The sequence below is a fragment of the Euphorbia lathyris genome, chromosome 4 (genome assembly GCF_963576675.1).
Source record: "Euphorbia lathyris chromosome 4, ddEupLath1.1, whole genome shotgun sequence".
Classification (NCBI taxonomy): Eukaryota; Viridiplantae; Streptophyta; class Magnoliopsida; order Malpighiales; family Euphorbiaceae; genus Euphorbia; species Euphorbia lathyris.
Window position 1 is genome coordinate 74,908,313 of NC_088913.1, and position 23,664 is coordinate 74,931,976.

Genomic DNA, 23,664 nt, shown 5'->3' on the forward strand with positions numbered 1-23,664 from the left:
ACTGGTTGTTTTGGTTTCAGTTTTGATATTTTTTTTTATTAAATATCCTATTCATTATAATAATTTATAAGATTATAATGGCAACTTTTCAAGCAACCTCTATTTGACAATTTTTTAAGTAAAGGTTGCCAAACGGCTGTGAATGAAAGAGACAATAAAATATTATATTTTGAGATTATGTGTTAAATTTTGACATTTGTTTAGGCACCGGAGATGCTGTAAGAAGTTCCAAAATTGAATAATTATTGTAACCAAAAAAACAAACTCAATAATTATTCAACAACTTTCAAGCACTCTAATTAATGCTACCAACAATAATATAAGAAGTAAGGAACCACAAATGAACTTGGAAGCAATTAAGCCACGAACTATGAACAAGTCTCATGATATGCAGCAAACAAAATATGGTCGGAAAATATTACTGTTTCCGTTACCTTTACAAGGTCACATAAATCCCATGATTCAACTCGCAAACATATTACATTCAAAAGGGTTTTCTATTGTTATAATTCATACTAGTTTCAACTCTCTTGATTCTTCAAATTACCGTCATTTTACTTTCCACTCAATTCCTGACCGATTATCAGAGGATGAAGCTTCAACTGAAGATGTTATAGCACTTCTTTCGATCCTCAATGTCAGATGTGTTGAGGCTTTGAGGAATTGCTTGGCTAAGTTGGTATTAGATGAATGTTTAGGTTGTTTAATCACAGATGTTATGTGGTACTTTGCTCGAGGTGTTGCTGAACAATTCAAGATCCCAACAATTGGTCTTAGGACAACTAATGTGTGTTCTTTCCTTGGATTTGCTGCCTTCCCACTTCTACGGGACTTGGGTTATCTCTCTATTCATGGTAAGTAAATATCTCCCTTTTTTACATATCTCTATCCATAATTATCTCCCAATTCATGGTATAGTTCGAACCAACAGAAAATTTAGGTGTGCCGGATGCGTAATATAAAAGCTAGTTATTCATGACTCTAATTATGAGGTTAAACTTATAGTTAAGATTTAAAAATAACTTATATTATTATTATTATTTATGTCTCATCGCTCTGGTGCATATTACTTTATTTGGTACAACATAACCTTATCTTAAGGTGTGTTAAAAATTCTATCAATTAATGAGGATTCAAACTCTCGATATTGATGTCAAAGCTATTCTTACATCTTAGCTATCGGTTCAAGATTTAAGTTCAAATGGCTCCTTATAACAACCTCTTTTATTGGTGAAATTTCAATATAGGATAGGATGAGTTTGTCTTGTACACGTTTCAAGTTCAGGATATATTCACATAAGGGGTGCATCAGAGATAATAATAAATGTTATTCTTGAGCTTTAACTATAAATTTAAATTTTTGGTTCAATTATTTTGTTGATATGCTATTAGATACCCTTAAACCAAGTGATCAATAGTCCGAATTCTAGATCTCATTTATTAATGGAATTTCAATATATGGTAAGATGAATTTGTATTACACGTCCTTGGGTATTTACATGATCACGTGTATTATATATAATAATAAAAGTTATTGTTGGAACCAACGTGAGATTTATTGAAAAGGCAACTCAGCCAGCTCGCTGGTTTAGTGATTGTGCTCAAGAGTACACTGGACCTGACCTACTAATAGTCATCTCATCTGAGGGCAAAGCACAAAGAAAGGAAAAACCGTACTTCCTAGCCTATTCTATCCACTCATCTCGCTCGCCTTTAACCATGAGTTTAAACTTTTGATTAAAATTGTTTCATGGCACATCATATCAAACTTTCTTTTTTTCTTTGGGAAAATAAAAATTATTCCTTCAATCTTACAGCACGATAACTCTATACATATTGTAAGTTTGTTAATATAGTTATATCGCTAAACTCTCCATCTTACCTAATAAGAGGCTTTAATATCATATAAACAAATTATTTGACTCAAAAACTTTAGTTGATATTATGTGTCTAACTAAGGTCTAAGAATTCTTGTTTTAATATTGTTTTCAGTAATTATAGATATAATTGTTTATTTAGAAAGAAAAAACTCCCAAAACAGTGGTTATTACTTTGATCCATCTTTCTTGTTGCAGAAGGCCGATTAGATGAAGCAGTGCAAGAGCTTCCACCATTAAGAGTGAAAGATATTCCAACAATCCAAACAAAAGATCCAGACACTCTTTACAACTTGATAGACAAAGTGATGAACCAAACAAAAGAATTTTCAGGACTAATATGGAATTCATGTGAAGAACTTGAGCAACATTCATTTCAAAAACTCAAAAAAGACTTCCCAATCCAAATGTATCCAATAGGACCATTTCACAAACACTTTCAAGCACTTTCAACTAGTTTACTACCACAAGACCAAACCTGCATTTCATGGCTAGACACTAAACCTCCTAACTCTGTCCTCTATGTAAGCTTTGGCAGCATTGCAGCTATAACCAAGGCTGAATTTCATGAAATAGCTTGGGGTTTAGCCAATAGCAATCACCCTTTCTTGTGGGTGGTTCGACCAGGTTTAGTCGGTGGTTCGGGTTGGTTTGAGCCATTGCCTGATGGGTTCATGGAGATGGTGGGTGAAAGAGGGTGCATTGTCAAATGGGCTCCTCAGCAAGAGGTGCTAGGACATCCTGCTATTGGTGGATTTTGGACACATAATGGATGGAATTCAACTTTGGAGAGTATATGTGAAGGTGTGCCTATGATTTGTATGCCTAATTTTGGTGATCAAATGGTGAATGCAAGATATGTGAGTGATGTTTGGGGAGTTGGAATTCATTTGGAGGGTAAAATTAAGAGAGAAGATGTGAAAATTGCAATTAAGAGGTTGTTGGAGGAGGAAGAAGGGAAGGACTTGAAAAAGAGGGTTTTGCATTTGAAGGAGAAACTTGATCTTTGTTCAAGGGAAGGAGGATCTTCTTATTGTTATCTTGAGAATTTGATCAATTATATTTTGTCTCTTTAGCTTGAACTAGCTATTGATGTTTATGAGCTAAGGATAAGGATAGAATTTTGTGTTTGAAGTGGGTTGGTATTTTAATTTAGTTTAAAATCAAACTGAATAATGTCTCATAAAAAGTCTCACTTTTCAAAAATCAGCTTGGGGTTAATTGTTTAATTTATTTGAATTTGAGTTCACCTCTAATTGAAAATCTAATAAAATTCAAGACCTCAGTAAATCTGATACCAGCTTTTGATGAGTAGAATATATATGTTATCATCTTTACTGAATAATGGCGTGAATGTGAATTTGTGAATATGTTATTAGTTAATATTATATTATATATGTATTATATTTAGTCAATCACTGCTAGTAGCAAATCTTCCCATGCTTGCCAATGAGGCGAATTTAAGTAGGCAACATCTTAGTGGCGAATCTCTAAAGAAAAAACTTTAGGGGGAAAGACTAAGCTCCAACTCCTCATTTAAGAAATGCCAAATAAGACCGTCATATCTATCCTAGAAAGGTACCACCATATTGCAAATGATATTTGCCTCTGAATGATTGAACCAACTCTCGACTTTGCCCAGATTCTACAGTCTCGTATAAAGGATAAACAAGGAACTCACAATATCATTACAATTCGCATAAGTACTACGTAATGTAACCATTCGATTATCATCATTAGCAAGTCACGAATCCTTCCGAATAAACACCTTATCTTTTCTCCTTATTTAACTTTGAACAAACGACTCACCAAGATTTGGGAAGAAGAAAATTGCTCATACAGATAATAGGCATAGCCTGAATCATTCATTTAAGTAACAAGTTGAGAAGATTATTCTGATATTCTAAAAGTCGAGCTAATTCAACTTTTTGTACAAGTCTAGGTGGGGGTGATGTATTAAGCAATAAATATTCTATTACACAATTATTTCAAAATAAAACTAAAAAATGCATTGTCTTTGTCTACATATTATAGTTTTGAAGCAATTCTGTAACGAGAAGAAACTAGATTAAACAAATGATTCAGTTGTTATCAAGTATCAATTTATTTTATTTTTTTTCTGATCATGAATGTCAAAGACAAGAACTAGGACTTCCGATCATCTATTCAAAGTTAGTGGATGAGATGAGAATAGTAAAATTAGGAAGGGATTCATCTTCTTGATCTCTTCTGCAACTGTAATTAGCTATGGAAATCCTGGCAGAATCCCATTCGCAGAAGAAGAAAAGCCGCAGACTTCTTCTCTTTCCGTTGCCATTAGAAGGTCACATGAATCCAATGCTTCATTTAGCAAAAATCCTCTACTCAGAAGGTTTCTCAATTACTATACTCCACACCAATTTCAACTCTCCAAACCCATCCGATCATCCTTACTTCACTTTCTGCTCAATCCCCGAAGGCCTTTCAGAAACCGAAGCCGCTACATATGATGAAGATGTTATAGCTACCGTTTCTGCCATGAATGTTAGATGTGCTGACCCATTTCGTGATTGCTTGGCTAATCTATTGTCAGGTGATCTGAAGGAGCCAGTTGCTTGCTTGATTACAGATGCTGTTTGGGATTTCATCGGAGCTGTTGCTGCTAGTTTTAAGCTCCCTTGGATTGCTCTTCCAACTAGCAATATCTCTTCCTTTCTCTTTTGTGATGCTTACCCATATCTGCGGGACAAAGGGTATATGGCTACCAAAGGTTTGTACTTTTGATTTCTTTCAATGCTGGAAAGACTTTCTGTTCTAGATATTGCCTATTACCTGTTTGATTTTTGGCTTCAACTACTGCATTTAGAGTTTGAATTTCTATAAATAGAAATAGTACAAATGGTGGCATTGAAATTTTTGTTTTGTTTGTCAATCAATTTTATTGGGAAGGAAAGAACATACTTTCAAATTCACGAAGCAATATATTGAATTATATTCTATACCTTCAGACTGGCATCTTCTAATTATATTAACTTCTATTTCAGATTCTCTATTAAATGAGGCAGTTCCAGAACTTCCACTCCTAGAAGTTGAAGATGTGCCAGAACTTCCGCCTCTAAGTATTAAAGACATGCCAGAAATTGAAACAGGAAACCCAGATGATTTCTTCCATTTGATAGCTAATATGTTCAATAAGCCTAAGAGCTCCTCCGGAATGATTTGGAACTCCTTTGAAGAATTGGAAGATGCTGCACTGCTCAAATGCCATGAGGTATTCCGCGTCCGACAGTTTGTAATAGGACCGTCCCACAAGTATTTTCAAGTCCCTTCAAGCAGTAGCTTAATATCACAAGACAAGAATTCAATTTCTTGGTTAGACAAACAAGAGCCAAACTCTGTGCTTTATATAAGCTTTGGTAGCACTGGAATGATAAATGAAGCTGATTTTTTAGAAATTGCTTGGGGTTTAGCAAATAGCAAACAACCATTCTTGTGGGTTATTCGGCCTGGTTCAGTTCTGGGCTCAGAATGGCTTGAACATTTGCCGAATGAGTTCTATCATATGGCCCCTGAAAGGGGCTGCATAGTGAAATGGGCACCGCAACTGGAGGTGCTTGCTCATCCTGCTACTGGTGGATTTTGGACGCATTGTGGTTGGAATTCAACTTTGGAGAGTATTTCAGAAGGGGTTCCATTGATATGTTGGCCTTTTTTTGGTGATCAGAAGATAAATGCAAGGTATGCAACTGATGTTTGGAAGATTGGAATACATTTAGAACATAAGCTAGAAAGAGGGGAGATAGAGAAGGCAATTAAAAGGCTAATGGTTGGAACAGAGGGAAAGGAAATAAGAGAAAGAATAATGTGTTTGAAGGAAAAGGTAGATATTTGTCTAAACAAAGGAGGATCTTCATACCAATCTCTTCACAGCTTGGTTAGTTACATATTATCATTCTAATCCAATTGCTTTCTTAATGATAAAAATACATATTTTGCATACAATTCTACAATTTTCGTACACATTATTATAACTGAGTCTAAATGCATAGATAATGAATTAAGCTAAGTATACACCGTGAGAAATTTCAGTATACGTCTAGAGCAGATGACACTGATCTTATGATTAATCACAAAAACCATAAATTTAAAGCATTTGAATGATTACTCTGTGAAGTTTGCATCAGTTATCTTGTGATTTCATGCACATTTGTCTGATATCTTGGATCAACTGATTGAGATTAGACGAAGACGATCCACCTTCAGCTACACTCTTTCTGGCCAATTCTGCCATCCGGGCCGCTGATTTCACAAACACTTCTCTCCTATCCACCATTAAATCATTGACCATTTTTTCAACAATTCGTCTATCACAAACGTCCTTCATATCCAATCCTAACTTCCAAACCTCGCTCACAAATCTGCTATTCACTTGCTGATCAGCGAAAAAAGGCCAACAAATCATCGGCACACCAGCTACTATACTTTCCAAAGTTGAGTTCCATCCACTGTGTGTCAAAAACCCACCAATCGCTGTATGTGCTAAAACTTCTTCCTGAGGTGCCCATTTCACAACATATCCATTCTCCTTCGGACCTTCCTGAAACTGCTCTGGAATTTCTTCCATGTCGGTAACGGAATCAGCTCTTATAACCCAAAGAAACCGTTTCTTGCTGCTAACAATTCCATGCCAAAACTCCATCAGCTGATCTTTCGTAATCATCGTAATGCTTCCGAAGCTTATATAGAGTACTGATTGTAAAGGTTGAGTGTTCAACCATGTGATGCAAGTTCTGTCTACTTGCCGGAGACTATTAGACGATTGGTATGATTCTTGTGTTTTTGTCTTTAGGAGCTCATGGAGAGGTCCAATGGCATAGATTTTTGGACATTCCTTGCATATTTGAGATAGAATTGGTCCTTCTAAATCTTCAAATGTGTTTAGAATCAATGCTTCTGCTTGAGATGATTTCCTTGTCTCTTTTGTTAAAATCTGAAGATTAGGGTCTTGTGTGTCATTAACTCTGCAGAAGCTTGGAAGATCTCTGCACCTCAGGAAGATTTCCATTCCGGGAACTTTTGTTATGATTCTGTCCATGTCTTCTTCTCCTGAAATTTTAGTATACAACATAAAATCTCACAATCAAACATGTTTGAAAAACTGCAATTTAGGCAATTTAGGCAACAAACCTTTGATAGGAAGTTGGGCAGCTTGAACAATATCCAGAACAGAGAAATAAGCCCAGAAAGAACAAGCACTTATAGTTCGAAAATGGATAAATGGAATTCTGAACTAATTTGCAATCTCAGAAACAAATGCTAGAATTCCATCCATTATAATGCAGTTAACAGGAGGGCTACTTTCCAAAATGATCCTTTTGAAAACTGGTTTAGTAACCAAATCCATGGACTCCATTACATCTACGAATCGAAGACCTAAAGAGTGATCTATAGGTAGAAATTCAGGTACTGTTTTGAGTTCAAAATCTGGATATTTCTGAAAACGGGTATGAAAATCTGTGAAACGGGTTAGAAGATCATAGTTGTGAATTGTGGTTATGAAGGTAACTTTAAGAGTAGCAAGGCTTAGAATCTCAGCTAGTTTAAGCATGGAGTTTATATGGCCTTGGATTGGTAAAGGAAATATTACTACATGAGGAGGAAGATGGAGAACAGCAGGCTCTTTCTCCATTTTCTTTTAATTTCTTTTTTCTGTTGCCTTGGGAATCTTATGTCCAACACTTGCACATATATGTACAGATTAAATGATTATATATTTTTGAGGTGTTAGAGAGAAGAGACGGTGGATAACAACTCTGTTTATTTTTTTATTCCAAAAAATTATAATGGTTGAAAATTACAGTAATAGACATCTAGGACTTGTAATTTGCATCCCTACCCTTAAGGATTGGGTTTCAAACTCAAAGATGTATTTATATGCAAGAAATAGGATATAATATTTTTCAGTCTTTCCTAGTTGTTTTGTTGACTAAAACATCAATATTGTTCAAGAATGAAAATATACTTTGAATTAATACACAAGAATACAATTATATGATACAGTAGAAAAGGATGTACCTTGAATAGGAAATTGGCAGGCTTCAATAATTGCAGGAATGGCATACTAAGCCCAAAAAGAAGAAGCACTAATTGTACCAAAACGAACAGTTGGAATCTGAAGCTCAAGAGCAACATAAGAGTATATCTAATGGATGTTACAAGTTTGTTATTTGTATTAAGACTTGTTGACGGGTCCGGGTATCCGTCCGGCCAGCCTAGGCCTGTGTCCCCTAGACTGGGCTTGGACATGCGAATTTATTTCTAGGTCTAACCTGGCCCCGGCTGGTCAAATCCGGCCTCTTTTTTGGGTGGGCTTGGAATTTATAAATATAATACGGGCCGGCTTAGCCCGTCCGTCTATTAATATTAATTTTTAAGTATAAATTAATTTTTTATTATAAAAAATTATACATATATATTTAGATGAGCTTATATGGACTGGATTTGAGATTTGATTTTTGACCGTAAACCTGACCCAACCCGAGGTCGTTTAAATTAACAACGGGTTGGACTGAGCATTTTTAGACAAGAGCCTGCTAGACCTAGCCCGATCCATGAATATATCTATTTATAACGGATGTTACAAGTTCATTATTTGTAATGTATGTTACAAGTTTGTTATTTGTAACAACTAATCATTATACCGGTTGTGTTTATGTTGTTACAATTTTAAATAAACTAGTCTTACACCCGTGCAATGCACGGTTTATATTATATTTTTAAATATATCAAATATAATTAATATAATATTTGATTTTGAAAAAAATGCACATTTAATTTAAGGGTTAGGTTATGCTTATTTTGTTTTTGACAAAGTAAGCCTTTGTTTTCTCTTCCATTGAATGGTGATGAACTCTGACAAAGTAAGTTCATCCAATGGTAGAAAAAACAAAGTACTTACTTTGTCAAAAACAAAGTAAGCATATTTAAGGTTCTGATCATTATTTTTGAGATGAAAGTATAAAAATAAACCTTATAGTTTCGGTAATTTTCAAACACAATTTCGTGTTTTCAAAACGTGATAAAAATGGGATTGAGATATTCATTCCGTTAGCAAAGACAATTCAAAGTGAGTAATAGTGTTAAAAAAGTTAAAATAATACACTCGCGCGATGCACGATATGTATACTATTTTTAAATATATCAAATATAATTAAATTAATATGATATTTGGTTTTGAAAAAATATACATATTTAAGCCACTGGCCAATTTAATTTTTTATTATCAAGTCTTTGATCTTTTAAATTAATACAGTAAGGTGATGTTCTTTTTTATTGAAATTAAATTAAATTAAATTAACTGAACTGAAATTAATTTAACTTAACCAAATAATTATAATTATACTAATTATATATATAATGATAAATTTTAATTATAATAAATAATGATAAATTAATTAAACTTACTTATATTGAAATTAAGTAAAAAAGATTAGGGCCTAAGCTCATGATCAATTTTTTTTTAACACAGTAACTATCTAATTTTTAAATAGAAACATTAAGCCATTGATTATTTATTTATTAACACATTATAAACTCTTCTTAGATGATCCAGTTATACGTCTGATTCAAAGCGTATGTCTCTATTTTAACATGTCAATTGACATATAGATTTTCACGTCAAATAAATTCGTAACTATTTTATTTTAGAAGAACAATAATCTCCTGAAAATTTTAAGCATTCTAAATTAAATTTAAATTACTCATATAAATGGTATGCCATAGCTGCTTAATGTATTTTTTAGTTTGAATAATTGATAAGGGTTGTCAATGTTATATTGAAATATGATTAATATATGTTGTAATTTAATTATCGTCCGCTAGTTTGTTATTATCTAGTTATCATGGCTATCATCTATTTGATTTCTTATTTTTGATATAAACAATTAGTATTATCTATATCTCATTTTATTACTTGATGCTTCAGAACTATTTATTGTTAAGTGAGTTATGTGCACCGTTTTTTCATCCTCTTTTTTTTTTTTATATAGAAAATAACAATATCATCAACCTTAAATCATGGGTCTGCTATATATTCACTTTTTGTTTTTAATTATTCATATAACTCATGTGTGAAATAGAGACTTAATGTATTAAAAAATAATTGATACATTTAAAAAATTGAGACTGAATATGTTAAAATATAATTAATTAATGATTTAGCCTATTCATTTGAAAGATTGAAGACCAAGATTTAATATACTAAAAAATAATTGATTAATAATTTAGAATATATCAAAAGCAATAAAGAAAACAGAGAATATAAATTGATAGTATATAAAATATTATATTCTTCTTGTAAAATACTAACTAAATGAAAATAAATAAATAAATAAATATTTATCAAAATAACTTAAGTATATAAAGGAACCAAAGCCTTTTATTCGGGAGGATAAAAAAGAACAGAAAATGAGTGAGTAACAATATCATTGTACATCTCTTCAGAAAAAAAGAAAACAATATTATTGTACATGTTAGTATATTATTGTAAAAAACAAAGTAAGAATAGCCTTTACCTGGGCGAGTTACATAAAATTGACATTCGATGTATAAGATTGATTCTAAAACTGTCAAACATTACTAAACATATACTATTTTATTTGTCATCCAATTGATACATCCATTAGATTTTGGCCATTATCTATTAATATCTTTTTGTTTAAATGAAAAAAAGTAAAATATGGACTTAGGAAAGAAAAAAAGGTTAAATGCACCACTGGTCACTGAACTTACATGGTTATCTTAAAATGGTCACTCAACTTCAATTTGTCTCAATAAAATCACTCAACTTTGAATTTTGTCTCAATTAGATCACTATGACGATTTCAATGATTAAAAACATCGGAATGATGACATAAGTGATACGTCAATATGGGACAACTCATATTTCTAACTGAAATGACACATGACATCCACATATGCGTCACATGGCTATCACGTGTCGATTATTTTTATGAAAAAAAACTAAAATTTAGTATTTTTCATAAAAATACCCAGCATGTGACTGTCACATTTCGTTTCGGTGAGAGATTTGAGTTAACTCATGTTGACGTGTAACCTATGTTATTATTTCGATGCGTTTTAACCATTAAAATTAACGGAGTGACCTAATTGAGACAAAACTCAAAATTGAGTGATTTTATTGAGAGAAATTGAAGTTGAGTGACCATTTTGATACAACCATGTAATTTTAGTATTCTATAGTTATCCTTTTTCCTTAATTAGTTTACTCTTCCATTTCTAAAGTATTTTATAGCTATCTCTAATATTTTATAATAATTCCTTTCTATTAATTATCTAATGTATGTGTGTGATAACTAATTATAATTGAAATTTGAAAACTAAATTTTATCCGGATGGATTATGTTAGTTTCTGAATAATATTAATTATGAAAATAATCAAAATTGAAGAGATATAAAATGTTCTTTTAAAAAAATATAAAATGTTTTAATAAATAATATTAAATAAAACATTAATTTTAATAATCCGTAAAAAATGAGGAGGTGACACCTCAGCTTCATCGTTACTGTTTTATAGTATATATAGATTGCTTGTAGCAGTAACAAGAAAATTGTAGGGACCAATTGAAAGAACTTAAGCCACTGGACGATATTTGTAATTCACGCGGGGATATTCATGTGCTGCATATAGGGGTGTTCAAAAACCAAACTGGAATAACCGATTGAACCGATGAATTTCGATTTTTTCAGTTCGGTTTTCGGTCTATTAGGTTCGGTTTTGGTTTTATTTTTTTATAATATTTCGGTAATTTCGGTCGGTTCGATTTTTAAATCAAAATTACCAAATTAACCGAAAAGACCGAAATAAATTAAATATAATTAGAAATTAGATTTATTATATAATTGGTGTATGTTGTTTATTGTTCTAAGTTAGATTTGATTTAGAATTATATTATTAGAATCTTTGTTAAGAATGATATTTTTTAGATTGCCTTAACTAATTATGTTATTGGTTTATTTAATGTTTGTCTACCAATTTAATACAATTGTACACTAATTCATATTTGGAATTAAAATTGATTTCATTTTTATATAAAATTTATATTTTTTTTCTTTCAATCTTAAAAGAAAAATAAAAATAAAAATAAAAATTGTATATATAAGTAAATACCCAACAATATCATTAACGGTGTAATATTAACTTTACATAAAAATAATTGTTAGGGAAATTTTTTAATGTAAGGAAACCGAATAACCAAACCAACTGAAATAATTCAGTCGGTTCGGTTCGGTTATTTATTATTATTCGGTTAGATTCGATTTTTATTTTTAAGGCTTTTCGGTTTTTTGTTATTTCGATTCGGTTCGATTTTCAGACCGAATCGACTGATGAACACCCCCTAGCTGTATATGCACGTATAATACACACATCATATGAGGCAACTCAGCCCCTATCTGAATTAGAAAGTGGCACGCAACTCTTTGCCACTCATAAAATTATTTGTTTTTTTTAAACATACAATTTTAAAGTTAAAAAAATATGATTTAGTTGTTACTAAATAGATTAGGATAATGTACAGAAATAAACCTAAGGTTTTTTTTGGGAAGTATCAATTTAAGTTTCACATTCAAAATAACATCAATATAGGCTTAATATTTATAACATAATATTAATTTAAGCTTAACGTTTACAACATAGCATCAATTTAGGAATTACTAACAGAACATGACACGTCATCCATTAAGTCTGCCAATTCAGCGTCACGTCACATAAGGTACCAAAATAGGTCTAAGGTTTAAAGAAAGTATCAATTTAGGCCTCACGTATAAAATAACACTAATATAAGCTTAACGTTTACAAAATAATACGAATTTAAGCTTAACGTTTACAAAATATATCCAATTTAAGCCGTGTCAAAAAAATATTTTTATTTTTCTAGCATGGTACAGATTAAGGAACTAATATTAAGCACCTTGAATTTTGTGTGGCTGTATGATAACATTTTGGATGAGTTTTCAATTGACAATCGAAATTTTGTGGATATTCAATTACATTTACTTTGCATATATTACATGAGCCCATGGAATTTAGGTGTCATAGAATTATTAATGAAAACAAATATGAGGTCTTAAGAGTGAGTTCTTATATTAAGCACCCGGTTTTCCATGTTACTCAGAAGACCCCAATTCACATTTGGACATGTGTAGAATGACCCCACGTAATAATTAAATAGTGTGATCTCTTATAATATATGTGGGACTGTGTTACACGTGTCAAAATATATATGGAAGGTCCTCCATTTGACCTGGAGAACCGGGTGCTTCTAATAATTTGCCTTTAAAAGCATCTCATATAGAGGTTGCTTCAAAAAGTGTCAAAACTTAACACATCATACTAAAATATAATATTTTATTAATTTAATAATACACATCACTATTGACAACTTTTATTTAAAAATGATCCAATATTAAGCAACTTTAAAAGTTGCCACAATAACCGCACAAATCATTACTTAATATATAATTTATTTAATTATAAATATTATCAACCAATAGTGAAATGAGAGAGAGAGTCATAAAAAAGGTACACCAATAGTATTTAAGTAAATCGTTTTTTTATATTAAAAAAAGTTTGACAACCTTAAAGCAAGGTTGCCAAAAATTGACAACCTTCTTGGCACCATCATCACTCCAATAATATGGACATTTCAAAAGTTGTCAAACCCAATTGTCACATCAGTTGATACTCTTTTGGGCACCCTCTATTGGAGATACTCTAATGAGCAATAATAATAATAATTAATTGTATTATAATAAATAAAAAAATAGAACTAAATAAAAAAGATAACATATAAAGTTAATAGAAAAAGAATATAAAATATTAATTATGATGTTTAGCTTAAATTTGATATATATATATATATATTTTTTTGTAAACGTTAAACTTAAATTCGTATTATTTTATAAACTTGTTGACCCGTCGAAGACTAGAGACTCGTAACATGTTGACGAAGACCTATGAATTGAGGGTTCCATCAGTAGAGGGTACGACTTTGCCTCCCCGGCTAGGAAAGACTGGTGTAGAGGTTACAATTTAGGGGAACAAGGGAGGTACAAAAGTAAGGAAGGCAGGTCAAAGTTCTCATGTTAAGGGTTCCGAGGACTAATCTTATCCCCTGTAAGGAGTTTGGATTCCAAAGAGGTACAGTAAGTAGGCCCTTATCTAGGCTCTTTCTTTCACATGTTTCAATCTATTATGGAATGCTTTTATTACCGTTAGCTGCTCGGGAGGAAGGGTAACCGGTAATCTCGAAGAGAGCATTTCTGATATCACTAGAATTTCTGATGTAGAGAATCTAAGAGAGGAGAGAAGATTTCTGGTATTTTCATTTATAAATCGCAAGATGACAATTACAGCCTAATTATAGAAAAGGCAAAATAGCAAGGATAGTATTGCCTAACATGTGGCAATAAGACTCTCTCTCTCTATAACTAACAATTTAACAGCTAAGAAAGAAAAACGCAAACAAGGAACCCAAAACGACAATGAACTAAATTTTACTCATAACAATTTCTCCCACTTAAGAACATTGACCTCAAGGTTCAAAATTCATTGTTGGAAAGCGTTTCTGGATGTTAAAGGCAAACTCCCATGTGGTATCCTTAGGAGCTCTATCAGACCACTGCACCAAAAGCTTTGTAGCTGCCTGATTTCCTCTTTTCACCATCTTCCTTCCTAATATATCAATTGTAATTGCTGCCTGAGCTTGACTTCTTGGCAACTGAGTTGAAATTGTAGCCTGGCCTGTCACTTTCTTTTTAAGTTGCGAAACATGGAAAACAAGATGGACAGTTGAGCTAGAGGGTAAGATTAACTTGTAAGCAGCCTTGCCAATCCGATCTTCAACTTGGTAAGGCCCATAATATATAGGAGAAAGCTTATAGTTCGAACGTCGCATTACACTCTGTTGCATGTAAGGTTGGAGCTTCACATACACCTAGTCACCAATTAAAAACTCCATATCTATCGTGTGAGCGTCAGAGTGTTATTTCATCCTGTGTTGTGCATGTTGCAGGTGATATTTCAGAGCGTCAGAGTGTTATTTCATCCTGTGTTGTGCCAATTCTCGATCCTTCAATAGTTGATCCACTGATTCAATTCAAAAATCCCCTAGGAAATAAGGGATGTGCAGTGGTGGAGGGAACCCATACACAGCTTCAAAAGGAGTTAATTGCAAAGCAGTATGAAAGTTTGTATTATACCACCACTCCATGATTGGCAGCCATTTTTCCCATTCCCGAGGCTGGCCATTAGTCATGCATCTCAAATATATTTCCAAGCACCTATTCACCACCTCAGTCTGCCCATCAGTTTGACGGTGATAAGCAAAATATTTCAGCAAAGCTACTCCATGTAGCTTAGAGACCTTTATCCAAAAGGAGCTGACGAAGATGGGGTCGTTATCACTGACTATAGAAGCTGGAATACCATGCAATTTAACAATGTTGTTGAAAAAGAGAGAAGCTACAGTTGTGGCAAGGATGGTTCAAACTCAAGAAATGAGCATACTTGCTTAGTCTATCAACAACTACTAATATGACCTCCTTACTATTGGATTTTGGCAAGCCCTCAATAAAGTCCATGCTCACTTCAGCCTATATATTCTCTGGTAGTGGAAAAGGTTGTAGCAGTCCTAGTGTGCCACTAGTATCATACTTACAAACTTGGCAGGTAGGGCAGTTTTTGGCATAATTGCGAACATCTCTCTCTAATCCTTTCCAATAAAACAGGAGTTGCATTCTCCTCGAGGTAGCCTGTATACCGGAGTGTCCACCTAGCACTGAGTCATGAAACAATTGCAAACGTTTCAGCTTGGTAGCCTCATTGTCTCCCACTACTAGTTTTCCTTTTCTCCTTAATAGCCCACATTGCCATGTATAAGGACTATTCAGCAAGGTATCATCTTGCAACCCCTTGATAATTCCTTGCAAATGTGCATCTCCACAGCAATGTTTTCTTTACCTTTTTTATAGGTAATTTCAAAGTCATAGCCAAATAACTTGGCTATGCATTTTTGTTGATGAGATGTATTGATCCGTTGCACCAACAAGAATTTCAAGCTTTTATGATCGGTTTTTATGAGAAATTTTCTGTGGCTCATATAGTGATCCCATTTTTTAACTGCATATACCGCAACAATGAGTTCCTTCTCATAGACAGAGAGGGCTTGATGTCTTTGGGCCAGTGCTTTGCTGATGTATGCAATGGGATGGGATTCCTACATCAAAACTACTCATATCCCTGTGTCACAAGCATTAGTTTCTATGACGAATTACTTGTCTGGAGATGGCAATGCAAGCACTGGGGCAGTAGTGAGTGCTAACTTGAGCTTCTAGAAAGCATCAGTGGCTTTACTGGTCCATAGAAACCCATCTTTCCTCAAGAGATCAGTAAAAGCCTTGCTGATAATGCCATATCCCTTAATGAACCTCATATAGTAGCCAGCCAGACCAAGGAACCCTCTGAGCTATCGGATATTAGTAGGAACTGGCCAGGTAGCCATTGCATCAATTTTCTTTGGATCAGTGGACACCCCTCCTCTGTGAATGATATGGCCCAGGTACTCCACAGAGTCACTTCCAAAAGTGCATTTGCTTCTCTTAGCTAAGAGTTTGTTCTCCTGTAATTTCTGGAAAACAAGCTCTAAGTGCTGCAAGTGAGAATTCATGTCCCGGCTGTACACAAGAATGTCATAAAAAAGACAAGTACAAATTTGCACAAATAAGGTTTGAAGACCTCATTCATCAAACTTTGGAATTTAGAGGGGGCATTGGTAAGGCCAAATGTCATTGCAACAAATTTATAATGCCCTTCATGTGTCCTGAAAACAGTTTTATGCACATCTACAAGGGACATTCTAATTTGATAATAACCTTAGGTAAGATCTATCTTACTGAAAATAGTAGCAGAATGTAATTCATCAAGGAGTTCTTCAATTAATGGTATAAGAAACCTATCTTTCACAGTCTTGTTGTTGAGCTCCCTATAGTCAATGCACATCCTCTAAGAGTTGTCTTTCTTTTTTACTAGGACCACTAGTGAAGAGTAAGGGCTGACAATGTGTTGTATAGTGCCCCTATCCAATAGTTCTTGAACCATTTTTTCGATTATATCCTTCTGCATAGGAGAATGTCTATAGAGCCAAATATTAACTAGTGAGGATCCTTCAATTAGATGAATGCGCTGGTCGTGTGACCTTTGTGGGGGAAGTGAGGTGATTTTGTTAAAGAGGAAACGGTATTGTTCAAGTAGAGGTTACAGTTCTACAAGAGGTACATTTGTTTCAGTGACAGAAAGGTGGGACTTGCTAAATTTGAGCTAGGAAGATTAGATAGCCATGGTGAATCATTCTGAGCATCTTTCCTCCAGTAATGACTTTCGCCGAAGTGTTTGATAGTCCCTGCAATTTGTAATGAGCACCTCCTAACTGGAATGACATACTAAGTGAATTGAAATTCCATTTTATACCTCCCAATGTTTCGAATGTTGCCAGCCATTGTATTCCTAACACCATTTCACATCCTCCTAAAGATATAACTAAGAAATCTGCTACAAACTTCTGGCCCTGCACTTCCCATTCAAACTGCTCGTAAACATAGGTACAAGTAATCTCTTGACCATTAGCCACAATTATCTTAATTGGTTCAACCAATTTCAATACACATCCCAGTCCTTTAGCTATAGTTAAGTCAAGGACATTAAAAGTACTACCTGAATCCACTAGGATGTGGAGTGTCTTTCTCTTATGACTTCCAACTAGCCTCATAGTATGCGGTGATTGCTCTAGGATGCTACCCATTGCACAAAGAGATATGATAGGAATAGTGGACTGCTCTCTAAGGTAAAAATCGCATCTCAGCATCTATCGAGTAAAGCACTGGAATGGCATCAATCTTACCTTAAACATAGAGGAAGCGTTGATAATCCACCTTGGGATGAGTACCTAATAGCCATTAGGGGAAGATTTGGGGAAAGAGTGTATGAAGATCCCATGGCTGATCTTAAATGACTCACCCAAACAGGAAGCTTAATAGAATACATTGAAGCTTTTGACATTTGTGCACATAAGGTCACACTCTCTGAGGAGAATGTGATGAGTTGCTTCCTTAGTGGGCATAAGGATGAACCGAGTTATCCATTACAAATGTTTAGCATCAAATCGTTATAGTAAGCCTATGCATTAGCTCGATTGTAGGATGCTTCACTCAATGCCTTGGAGCTGGAAGGAGTTGCGTCAATTTGAAAGAATCGCTCACAGCGAAAAAGCCATCCATCCAGTTCAGTTCCTTCAAATCTGGGAAACTCTGCCTTGGTGAATTGAGTCGATAACTGATAAGACGGTTGCTCCAAATCATTTGTGTTGAGATTAACAGAAGAGTGAGGAGGAGGAGGTGACTGATTGATGTGCAAAGCAGCAATGAGAACCTTGAGCTCCGTCATGGAATTCTGCTGTTTGTCCACAAATTCAGCAATGAACTGCTCCTGTTTCTTGTTATTCTCGTTGATCATTCCCTTCATCATCGATTTCAGGTTGTCCTCCATTCTCTTCAGTTCCTACGCTCTAGTTTCAGTCATCGTAGAGTTTGGATTTGACGGGAATCGAAGTTAAAATAGAAGACGATGATCCGATGAGAATCGAATGCTCTGATACCAAATGATATCACTAGAATTTCTGATGTAAATAATCTAAGAGATGAGAAAAGATTTCTCATATTTTCATTCATAAATCGCAAGATGAAGATTACAACCTAATTATAGAAAAGGCAAAACAGCAAGGATAGTAATGTCTAACATGTGGCGACATGACTCTCTCTCTATAACTAACAATTTAACAGCAATCTTACTTTATCATTTCCCTTCTACGAAGAGAATTCAAATTATGTTATAAATAATTACCATTAAGGGGGCGTTTGGTTCAAGAAAAAATCACACAGGAATCGGAATGGGAATAAGATATTCCGTTTCTTACTGTTTGAGTAAAATAACGGTGGAATAGGAATCGCATTCCCACTAATAGTGGAATCATGATTCCCTTCTAAATAGGGAGTAATCATTTTCGATTCCTTTTGGAATCAAAACAAAAATCATTTATCTTAAAATATTACTCCACGTTTTCATTGATGGTGCTATTTTCTGATGTAAATCCAACTTCTTTCAATTTTACTTTCCAATCTTTATTTATTTTTTTTATAATGTATGATCATAGATAGAAAAAAAAAATACAAATCTTCGAATTCAAATCACACAAGACCTGCACTGTTTTTATGAACACACAAAAAAAAAAAAAACTATGAAACTTATTAACTTCTGGAAAACAAATAAAATGAAAGTTTGATAAAAATAATAATGATTTTATTTTTATTATTATTATCATTGTTATTAATTTTATTAATTATTATTATATATATAAAATAAAAAAAAGTAGTAAATAATATATTATACTATTTTAGTAAAATTATATTTATCAAAATTATTATTAATCTGATTAATTTAATAAATAAATAAATATTGCATTCCGATTCTGATTCCCTATCATTCTGATTCCGATTCCAAAGTTTAAACCAAACGCCCCCTAAGGTTAATTATCATTAATGGATGTCCACCATATTAAATGCATAGCCACCAAATTAAATGCATGTACACCAACAACTAAACATGTATTAAATATACACATGTTATGCTTAAAGATAAGTGTAATTAGGACCACTCATTTTGTAAGTCTACTACTATAAATAGGGGTTAGGCTATACTTACTTCGTTTTTGACAAAGTAAGCCTTACTTTGTTTTTTCCACCATTGGATGAAGATGAATTTTGACAAAATAAGCTCATCCAATGGTAGAAAAAACAAAGTAAAACTTACTTTGTCAAAAACAAAGTAAGTATAGAAGGCACCCTATAAATAGGCTTATACCCCCATTTGTAATATACACCAAGATTAAGCTTTATGCTATTATAATCTTTCTCCCAATCTAAGTTCTTCATTATATTATTATTAATCTCCATATATATTTACATATATTTATTAATCTATATATAAGTGTGGTTATAATCACACTATAATTTCGGTAATTTTATAACACGTTATCAGCACGAGTTTGCTCAAATCGATTAATTTCAAATTTTCTTTCTATTAATCTCAAGTAAGTGCTATTAATTTTATTTGTTACATTTTTTATTTTGTGTGTGTTCTAACACAATTTTTTGTATCATATTTTAGACATGTCAAACCTTACAAATGTTGAATTTATGGTACTTGACATCTCGGGGAATAATTATCTTACGTGGGTGCTAGATGCTGAAATTCATTTGGAGGCCAAGGGTCTCGGGAATACTATCAAAGAGAAAAATAATACTGATATGCAGAGCCGTGCAAAAGCAATGATTTTTCTCCGTCATCATCTTGATGAAGGATTAAAGTCAGAATATTTGACTATAAAAGATCCATATGTCTTATGGAAAAATTTAAAGGAAAGGTATGACCACCGGAAGTTGGTCATGTACCAAAGGCTCGTTCTGCCTGGGCAACATTAAGGTTGCAAGATTTTAAATCAATATCAGAATATAATTCTGCACTTTTTAGAATCACATCTAAATTAATATTGGGTGGAGATGTTGTTACAGATGAACTTATGTTAGAGAAAACTTTCTCTACTTTTCATGCATCTAATGTGATTCTGCAGTAATAATACAAAGAGAAAGGCTTTAAAAAATATTCTGATTTAATTTCTTGCCTACTAGTAGCAGAACAAAATAACGAGCTCTTAATGCAAAATCATGAGTCTCGTCCTACTGGATCGACCACATTCCCAGAAGTGAATGCAATGTCATACAATAATGAAAATAACCGTGGCCGTGGTCGCGGTCGCGGTCGTGGACGAGGTCGTGGATATGGTCGTGGTGGAAATGGCCGTGGTTATAATTATGGTGGTTATAATAATAAAAATTCAAATTCCCACCATAAGTGGAAAAATCAAATTGAAAAATTTGATAAAAGTAATAATCAGGGCAAGAGTTCAAATGAGAATTCAAATGGGAATGAAACTACGTGTTATCGTTGTGGCATGACTGGTCATTGGTCACGTACCTGTCGTACGGCAAAACATTTGGTTTTACTTTATCAAGCATCAATGAAGAAGCAAGGCAACAATATTGAAACTAATTGTGTCTTTGATAAAGATACCCAATGGATATTTCTCATTTGGATATGACAGATTTTCTCCTTTCTACACCCACCGAACCCATCGCACCCACTGAAGATGAAAATTAATGTCATGTATTTTATTTGTAATTTTATTTTATTAATGTATTTTATTTTTATGTAATTTTTATTTTGAATAAATAATAATATGTCATTGTTATCTTCAATGAAGAAGATGAATACTTCCCCAGTATTAATTAACTTCAAGATAAATGAAGCAAATATATGCATTGTGGATAGTGCCACTACACATACTATTCTTAAAGATGCAAAATATTTTTCTTCATTAAGAAAGGGAGAAGCAGTTGTTACTACAATATCTGGTAACACAAAATTAATTGAAGGCTCCGGAAGAGCCAGTATAATCTGTTGGTCCCTTATAAGGTTGCAAGTATGGTTCCAAGGGGGGGTTAGGAACTATTTAAACTTTTTCGCAATTAGGGCAGACTTCTTTTCTAAGGAAAAAGGTTTTAACAGCGGCTGTTAGACGAGGTGCCGCGGCCTAATCTCCCGGGCGGACCGGGGGGTGGACAACCTCATGGCGACGTAAGCGGTGATTGGCGCCGAAAGCAACCAATCGTGGAATCAAGCTGCTCGGCAGGACCGGAGCTCGGAGATATGGAAGAGTCGCCACCCACGAATGGGAAAATGAACACTGATCCCTTGCGGGAGACCGGTGTGGGTTCGGGAAACTTAGGTACGAGCCGAGAAGGCTAGCTCCTTTCCGGAAAAAGGCTACTAGGCACCCCGACATCGCCCGGTTATGAACCACCGGCCTCCTACTCAGCATGTTATGCGATAACGGACTAATCGTATACTTCTTTAAGTTTAAAATTCATTTGAAACCCTTTTCTTTCTCTTTTTGGAAACCATTTTGAGCATATGATATTGAAAAGCCACATCAGTAAAGAATCACCCATTTATGTTTATACATACACAGAGAGGGGGAAGAAAGAAGTGATTTATTTACAACCGTATTTAAATGTTATGTTGTGTGTCTATTCTACATTAACTTATTTCCCCAAAACGATGTTTACATGGTTCGCACCTTAATCGCCGTTGGAACGATTTAGGTGCGTTTTAAAACCCCGTTTGATGAAGCTTACCCGAATCGCCGTTGGAACGACTCGAGTAATTGAAAACGTTAAAGTAAAAGCCTTTTAATAAGAAAACGTGGTTAAACATACAAGTTAATTTTATTTTGTACAAATTCATTAAGAAAGCGATTCAAAATCTCCATTATTAACAAAAAAAACGATTTTGATTACAATGTTCGCTTAATCCGTCGTTGGAACGGACTAAGGTTTTAAAACGTGGTGTTTTGAAGACGATTTGAAATATCAACCAAAATGACTCTATTTATCTACATTAGAGATCTAAGAAAGCTCATTAGTTTAAATAATTTAATTGAAAACTCTCTTTTTGTGACTTATTTTCCCCACTTAATTTAATGGACTCTCTAACTATTATAATTACATCAATAAACACATTTAGGCCCAAAAATTAATTTTTCCAAGTGAAGCCCATTTGAAACATGGACTCATAAATGGCCAAAAGAGATAAAGAAAATAATATAGATATATATTTACACATTTTAGCCCAAAAGACATAAAATAAGAGTAAAAGAAAGTATACTATCCAATATAAGAAAGAGTAATGAAAATAATATATTTATACTTTAAATATATGAAAATAGTAGATGAAATTCATAAATAAGAAAATAGCATTTATCACTCAAAATAACTCTATTTGTCAATAATTAACATAACCCAAATATACTCCAAAACTATATATATATACATAGCTAATATAATCTTAATGTCAAAAAGACTATATGTTTATTCCCTAATATCTACTAATTGTCTCACAAAATACCCAAGTAAATAACATTTAAAATAGATTTTAATGTGACTTAAATAAATAATGATAAAAAAAAGAGAAAATAATACATACATTTATAAAAATAAAATGGAACACCACTCTTCTAAAATAATTATATATGTTAAAATTCTAAAACAATTTGAAAATCATATATTACATAATTATATATATATATATATATATATACTAAGGATTAAAAGTCTAAAAGTTAAGAAAAGGGGACCAAAATGGCATTTTTTACATTTTGGCAGATTTACCGACGGAAAATCCGTCGGTAAACAGCCTTTAGTGACAGAATTGGCAAATTACAGCAGCACTCCAACATTTTCCAGATTTGTTCAAAAGCATTAAATTAAATCTAATTCAATCGTTTTGGACTTCCGAACTACCAAAGATGGATCATAGTCGAAAACGGAAGTTCCTAAAACGATGTTTTTATTTTAAAACGTTATTTGGAAACCTCTTTTAAATAAAAAACTTATAATTACAACATTTTCGATACCCGAACTACCTTTTTATCGGATTACGGTTCGTATTGGGATATCCAAAACGAGGTTTTTATTTTAAAACAAAACCGAATTTTATTTAACACGAAACGAAAATTAAATAAATACGCTAACTAAATAAAACGTCACAAAATAAATAAAT

General features: G+C 33.3%; 2 protein-coding genes and 1 pseudogene across 3 annotated transcripts; 2 read left to right on the plus strand and 1 right to left on the minus strand.

The window, feature by feature from the left end:
* The first annotated feature begins 360 nt into the window (after positions 1-360).
* Positions 361-3,150, plus strand: LOC136225862 (UDP-glycosyltransferase 76B1-like). Of its 2 annotated transcripts, none has more exons than XM_066013999.1 (2): positions 361-854; positions 2,076-3,150. In XM_066013999.1, the coding sequence occupies exons 1-2, from the start codon at positions 371-373 to the stop codon at positions 2,951-2,953; spliced, it is 1,362 nt and encodes a 453-aa protein (XP_065870071.1). In that variant the 5' UTR covers positions 361-370; the 3' UTR covers positions 2,954-3,150. The 2 variants fall into 2 exon arrangements, with proteins under 2 accessions (XP_065870071.1, XP_065870072.1); XM_066014000.1 differs by having other exon boundaries at positions 2,079-3,150.
* Positions 3,151-3,751: 601 nt separating this feature from the next.
* LOC136227563 (UDP-glycosyltransferase 76B1-like) lies at positions 3,752-5,815 on the plus strand. The gene is made up of 2 exons (XM_066016263.1): positions 3,752-4,626; positions 4,901-5,815. The coding sequence occupies exons 1-2, from the start codon at positions 4,125-4,127 to the stop codon at positions 5,812-5,814; spliced, it is 1,416 nt and encodes a 471-aa protein (XP_065872335.1). The 5' UTR covers positions 3,752-4,124; the 3' UTR covers position 5,815.
* Positions 5,816-6,031: 216 nt separating this feature from the next.
* On the minus strand, positions 6,032-7,745 carry LOC136227562 (7-deoxyloganetic acid glucosyl transferase-like; annotated as a pseudogene).
* Positions 7,746-23,664: the final 15,919 nt, after the last annotated feature.